Source organism: Equus quagga, chromosome 4 (assembly GCF_021613505.1).
Source record: "Equus quagga isolate Etosha38 chromosome 4, UCLA_HA_Equagga_1.0, whole genome shotgun sequence".
In the NCBI taxonomy this organism is placed as follows: domain Eukaryota; kingdom Metazoa; phylum Chordata; class Mammalia; order Perissodactyla; family Equidae; genus Equus; species Equus quagga.
Genome location: NC_060270.1, coordinates 14,583,427 through 14,590,888, shown reverse-complemented (window position 1 = coordinate 14,590,888; position 7,462 = coordinate 14,583,427). Strand labels below are relative to the sequence as shown.

Below are 7,462 nucleotides of genomic sequence, written 5' to 3'. Positions count from 1 at the left end.
GGGGGTGGCAGTTGGGGAGATAAAGCAGAAAAAAAAAATATTTACCCAATATATTTTAAGCACATAAAAGGGATAATACATTATTATCAAGTAGATTTTATTCAAAAAGCTGTGTCCAAAAAATAATAGTTTAATATGCAAACAACCATATATGCAATCTAAAAAAACCTGAACTCATAGAAACAGAGAACATATCAGTGGTCTCCAGGGGTGGGAGTTGAGGAGTTAAGGAAATGGGTGAAGGTGGCCAAAGGCACAAACTTCCAGTTACAAGACAGTAAGTCCTGGGGATGTCATATACCGCATGGTGACTATAGTTCATAATATTGTACTGTATATTTGAAAGTCTCTAAGAGAGCAGGGTCTTAAAAGTTCTCATCACAAGAAAAAAATTTGTAGCTATATGAGGTGATGGATGTTAACTTATCATGGTAATCATTTATATATGTATAATCATTATGCTATACACCTTAAACTAATACAATGTTCACTATCAATTACATCTCGATAAAACTGGAAAAAAATTTTAAAAAATCAATATTGTACATTACATTACCACAATAAAGGAGAAAACTCATACAATTATTTCAACAGATGCAGACAAAGCATTTGACAAAATTTAACACCAATTCACGAGTAAAAAATGAAGAACTTTCTGTGAACTTGAATTTGAAGGAGACTACCTTAATCTAATAGAGGGTATTTATTAAAAAACCTAAATCTTATGTGACACTTAATGGTAAAACACTAAGTGTTTTCCCCCTAAATTTGGGGAAAAGGCAAATATGTCTGCTCTCTACACTTCTATATAATATTGTACTCACTGTCCTACCCAGGGCAATAGTGGGTGTGGGGGTGGGGTGGAAGGAAGGCACACGGATTGGTATGCACCAAATAACTAGTAGAACTAATAAGTGAACTTAGCAAGATCATGAGATGCATGTTCAGTTACAAAACTCAATTGTATTTTTCCATACTAGCAACAAACAATTAGAAAAATGAAATAACGTAACACAGTATCAAAAACATAACATACTTAGGAATAAATATAATGAAATATGTGTGTATTAGTTATCTATGACTATGTAACAAATTGCCCCCAAATTTTAGTTGCTTTAAGCAAGAAACATTTATTGTCTCCATTTCTGTGGGTCAGAAATGTGGATGCGGATTAGCTAGGTGCTTCTGATTCAATTTCTCTCATAAACTTTCATTTAAGCATAAACTGGGGGTACAGCGTCGAAAGGATCAAATGGGCTGGAGATTCTGCTTCCAAGCTCACTTGCATGGTTGTTGACAGGATTCATTCCCAGCAGACAGTCGGACTAAGGGCCTCAGTTCATTGCTGGCTCTTGGCCAGAAGCTTCCCTCAGTTCCTTGCCACCTGGGTCTCTCCATAGGTCAGCTCACAATACAGTAGCTGGCTTCTCTCAGAACAAGCAAGAAAGTGAGAAAAAACAAGCACTCAAGACAGAAGCCACAGTCTTTTTATAACCTAATTTGAAAGTAATTTCCCATTACTTCTACCATATTCTGTATTCATCAGAAGTGAATCAATAAGTTCAGTCCACACCCAAGGGGAGGTGATTGCACGTGGACCTAAATATCGGGAGGTAGATATCTTTGGGAGCCATCTCAGAGGCTCCTTTTCACAATGCACAGGACTTGTGCACTGAAAACTACAAGACATTGTTGGGAGAAATTTTAAAAACCTAAATAAATGGAGAGATATACCACGTTCATGGATTGGAAGGCTCAAGATCATTAAGATTTCACTTTATTCAACACAATCCACTCCCAGAAGATTTGTTTTAGAAATAGATAAGCTGAATCTAAAATTTATGTAGAAATATAAAAGACCTAGAATAGCCATAACAATTTTGAAAAAGAAGAACAAAGTTGAATATATATTCAAATATATATTATCTGACATCAGGACTTACTGTAAAGATACAGTAATTAAGTTGGTAGGATATAGGCATAAAAATAGATAGATAATAGGGGGTGGGCACAAAGGGTGAAGTGGTACACCTATAATGTGACTGACAATAATGTACAAATGAAATTTCACAAGGTTGTAAACTAGCATAACTTCAATAAAAGATAAAATAGAAAAAAAAAAGTAAATGGAATATGATAAAGAGTCCGGAAAGGACTCAGAATTGATTCTTGACAAAGATGCCAAAGCAGTTCAGTGGAGGAAAGGATAGTCTTTTTGACAAATTGTGCTGAACAACTAAATATTTATTTAGAAAAAAGAAAATAAAACCTGTATTTTTACCTCACAGCATACATAAAACTGATTCCAGATGAATCACAGACTTGAATATAAAGTCAAAAACTCTAAAACCTCTGGAAGAAAACATGAGAGAATACCTTCATGACCTTGGGATAAACAAAGGGTTTTTAGAACATAAAAAATAATATTGGACTTCATTGATATTAAAAATGTTTGCTCATCAAAAGATAGTTTTACAGAAATGGATAGATAAGTCACAATCTGGGAGAAAACATCCACAATGCATATATCTGACATTGCACTTCTATCCAGAATATATTTTTCAAAATTTCCACAATTTTATAATAAGAGAAAAATAACCCAATTTTTAGTAGGCAAAAGATTTGAATATATGCTTCAAAAAGAAAGATGTATACCACTAAGCACGTTGAAAATGCTCAACATCATTACTCTAGGGAAATGCAAATTAAAACTTCAATGAAAAACATAATCAATTTATATGAAAGTTTTAGAATTGGTAATTCTTATTTATAGGAATAGAAATCAGAACAGTAGCTGCCTCTTGTCAGGTAGCGGGTTAATTGGGAAGGGCGACTACACAAGTTTGGGGAGATACGAGAATGTTCCACATCACGATGGGATTGAGGGATCTATGAGTGTACGCACCGTCAAAACTCATCAAATAGTACACAAACACATTCAATGCATGTAGATTATACTTTTGATTTGTTTTTCTAATTACCAATGCTTGGGCTGTACCCTTGAAGAATTAAATCAGAATATTCAGTGGGAGCATCCTGGGCACCAATACTTCAGTTTCCTAGGTGATCCTAAGGTGCAAACTTGAGAGCCTCCCGTGTGGTTTCACCTCTGTCCCTCACCTCCATCTGTGGCCAAAGAACAGAGGACTGCCTATGGGTTTAACACAAGTTCTGGAAGTTAGAAATCTACAAATCAACAGAAGTATGTAGTCTCAAATTGAAAGATATTGCTCCACTCGTCTATGGAGATCAACTTCAGATATAAGTAGAGAAAGAAATCAAGTGGCACCAAAGCCATTAACTGCTCCTCCCCGCTGACAATGAAAGGATGCCAGGGAGGCAAAGTATGAGGTGGAGCACACATATCAAGCCCTCCGAGTTGTTCTACTTTCCCAGGTGAGGGGACTTATTTTAACGGAGGTGCTGGTAATGCTGAGCAGAGAACTGTGTGGCTACACACATGGAGGTGTGGATAGTGCATGAGAAATGATAAGTTACAGACATATTCCTAGGGCTCAAGAAGTGCAGCAAGGGAGTTAAGGTCAAGTATATTTTTCCCAATGTCTTTATAAGTATCAGTTTACTTGTCAAACTGCGTGTCCGGAGTTTTGTTTTGGTTCCAAAAGCATGAATGAAATATACTCAGGAAGATAGAACATCCCCAGAGTACTTTCATCAAGCCTGACATCCAAATTCTCCCCTGCTGTGAGCATCTAATGACATAACACTCCCCAGCTTAATCTGCATTGGTAAATATAGAACACATTATATGAAATTGTCATAATGCTTACTTTGTATTTTTTTTACAATTCTAGGTATTATTTCATGCAGTGGCAGTATGCTTAGTCAGCCTGATTGTCAATAGATTGATTTTGCCGATAGCAGTCAGTAAATTAGGTAAGCCCTACTAATTACTATTCTGAGTGAAGAAAAAAATATTCTAAATATGCTAAAGAATTGCTAATAATGAAGAAAGAAGCCACATAAATACAAATCAACTGTGTCTAATTGAAGAGAAAATTAGATCTTTATGTAAAGGCATATGAAAGGTTTGGGCCGATAAGCTTGTTTACTTTAAATGATTACTTATTTATATTAGTTTAGTTTAAGTAAAATAATATAATAAGTTTATTCTTTTGACAAACTTTTATTAAGAGCCTTTAAAAAGAAAAACACGAGGCTCTCATATGCCAGGCACCATTCTAACTGATAGAGATGCTTTATGAAGACAGACAAGATTTCTGAGTTGATGGAGTTTACACTGGAGAGAGGAGAAAGAGTAAACCAGTCAGATAAAGTAATATCGGAGAGTCACGTGTGCATCAAAGTAAACAAACCACATATAAATAAAGGAGAAAACACAGCAGATGCTAGACTCCCAAGGAAGCTAGAAATTGAGTGCATTCAAGGAAAGAGCATTAGAGGTGTTGGAACCTTCTAGAACAATGCAGAGAATGGAGGAAGGCCAAATGGGAGAGGTAGGGAGGAGTTAGATAATGAAGGGCCTTGAATTTTAAGACTTTTTTCTGAGGGAAAAAGGAATTCTTTGGTTGGTGTTAAGCAAGTACATGTAATTATACAATTAAGGCCTTAGAAAGATCACTCTCCTTCTGTGGATAAGTGATTGAGGGGCATGAGGAGAGTAGAAACAGAAATAGCAGTTTTAGGAGGAGATTGCATTGTGCAATATGCATGTTTCAATCCCCTACTTTTTAACAATTGAGAAATTGAGATCTAGAAAGTTAAAAGTTCTTGCCAAAGGTCACACAGCTAGGTCAGGGCTAGAAAAGAACTATAAATAAATTGCCCTGATACTTTGAATCCATTATATTCTTGACTACCCTATCACCCTTTCTGTCTCATCCAGAATTTTCACTCTAATGACATTTTTTATCAATCTGAAATTTTATTTTTAAGGATAATATCGCACTAGCCAATCTCCTTTCCTTCCTCATATTTGCAACAGAACCTTTTCTTTTTCTTTCCTTTTCTTTTTCATTGTCTGTGCCTTAACCTAGTAAAATGGGAAGAACAGATTAAAGAGGTAAAGTTTTGCAAAGAATATCACATGTTCTACTTCGTTGCTAAATAAACCTAAAATTCTTATGTGGAGCATCTGTTTACTTGCACTGAGAGCAGTGAACATTTGTTTATGGTACCTTATTGCTTTCCAAAACAGTTTCTAGGGCTCAAAGAAAGAATTTGTGTCTGAGAGTAAGAGTCCTTCAAACGTTTATGAGGTCTGGAGATATATCATATATACTTATATATATGATCTTATATATAGGCACGTATTTCTTACATATGGGTACGTATGTATGTACATCTAAGAGACGTATGTCTAGGAGATATATGTATACACACACATATATATATCTTACATATATATCTCCTACCTATATATCTTATAAATATATATGTACATACATATATTCTGTATGTGTGTATATGTATATATAAAGGGATTTATTATAAGGAATTGGCTCACATGATTATGGAAGCTAAGAAGTCCCAGGATCTGCAGTCCGAAGGCCTGAGAACCAGGGAAGAACCAGTAGAGTGAGTTCCAGTCGGACTCCACGGGCAGGAGAGGGCCGCCCGCCCAGCTTGAAGATCGTCAGGCACAGAGAGCGAATTTTCTTTTGCTCAGCCTTTTGTCCTGTTCAGGCCTCTGTGGATTGGACGAGGCCTGCCCACACTGACGAGAGCAATCTCATTGACTCAGTGTCTACCAACTTAAATATTAGTCTCATCCAGAAACACCTTCACAGACACGCCCAGAATAATGTTTGACCAAATATCCGGACATTCCATGGCCCAATCAAGTTAACACATAAAATTAATCATCACACGTCTGTTCCTCTGTCTCCTCTATGGAACTAGAAAAGGAACTTACCTCAAAAGTTAGTCAGGATGATCCAAAGACTTACGAGGTGCCAAGTGCTGAGATGTGCTTTCTCAGCACACAGCAAGCACTCCATCAATATTAACTGTTGCTATTGTTATCATTATGTACCTCAGCTTTTGTGAGAAGTATGAAAGTAGAAAAGTTTGACATTGTTAGTGTTCCCATTATTAAACAATTTATGTTGTCTTTAACTTAAAAAAAAATACTTAGTGACAATAAGAACAAAAGGAAGCTTTATAATCATATCAAAATGATGGTGTGCCTCATTTGTAAAATACGCTCTTTGTATCGAAGGTCTCCGTGACGTCACATCAACAAAATATAAATCACTTTATTGTACATTCCAACACTTTCAAGAGGTAACCAGATCCGCAGCCTCTGCACTCAAATTTGACAAAGATCTTGCTGATGCGGATTGGAACATGGTTGAGAAAGCCATTGTACTTCAAAACCCGTATGCGGTGAGCCGGTAGTATCTTCTGTTTGTTCCCTCGAAATGGATATGATTGCCCTTAAGTAAGCATAAATGTTACAATTATTAACTCACAATTTTTAATACTTGTAATTGACAGAGAAGTGGTATTGGTAACTCCGTATTTACCCTAACTGTATGGAGGCGATTTCAGGGCATTTTGTGATCACTGTGGGGCAAAGTAGAAGTGACAACCCCTGTGAGTACGTAGAAGATTTGTGTTGTAAGTTCAAAAGAAGGAACAGTGAACGGAGCTGCCTTTGAAAAATATCATAAAAAGAGGAGAGAGAGCCTTAGAAAATAGGCAGTTTTTTACTAGATTGAAGGTAGACAGGTGCCTTTGTTCTGCATTTATTCAGCATTCAGGCTATCATATATACTGAGCACTTGCTAGGCCCTAGCTTATGGTAAATATTATTTTTTTTTATATAAAGTAGAATTCAAAACCAGTATCATGAGTTTAGATGTGAGTGGGATGTCACTTCCTACTTCTGAGATCTGCTCTAGAATCTCTGTGGTCAGACTTCTTACTTATTTAAGAGTACGTAACTCAATAATCAGCCATGCGTGCCGTAAAGAGAAATCATGAAGTTGTTCTGGGATTTCCTCAGTGCTGCTGCTGCTTTGCCCTCTCCTAGGTGATGTCCAGTCTTCATTACAATGTTTTTCTGCATCATACAATACGAGGAGCCAACTTCAGGAGTGTAGGCATAAGAATTGGTTTCTATGAAATAGGATTCCTAAAAATCTCTTTCACGTCCACTAACCAGTGCTTGAAGCTCCAGATGGAGGGTCAGAACCAAGCCCTCTGCCTGCAGGAATACTGCCAGGATTTCAGGATGAGACAAGCACCAAGTCAAATCCGAGGATTTTCTATAGTCGCTTCCAATGTCTGATTGTGGCCTTTTGCTAACCTGACTGCATCAGAATCATCTGGAAAACTTATTAAAAATGTGGATTGATTCCCCCAGCCCCTACCCAGGAGAATCTGATGCAAAGGATCTGAAGAGGGTCCCAGGAATATGTATTTTTAATCCATTTACCCAACTGATGCTATTGCAAAGTCAGGGTTGAAGCACCAC

At 36.8% G+C, this 7,462-nt stretch overlaps 1 protein-coding gene across 1 annotated transcript in view; it reads left to right on the top strand.

The window, feature by feature from the left end:
- Positions 1-7,462, top strand: part of SLC9C1 (solute carrier family 9 member C1) — an 87,370-nt gene that overhangs the window by 34,021 nt on the left and 45,887 nt on the right. Inside the window, exons 10-11 of the mRNA XM_046658798.1 lie at positions 3,816-3,897; positions 6,203-6,369. Coding sequence (XP_046514754.1) covers positions 3,816-3,897; positions 6,203-6,369 — 249 coding nt within the window. The remainder of the gene's footprint in view (positions 1-3,815; positions 3,898-6,202; positions 6,370-7,462) is intronic.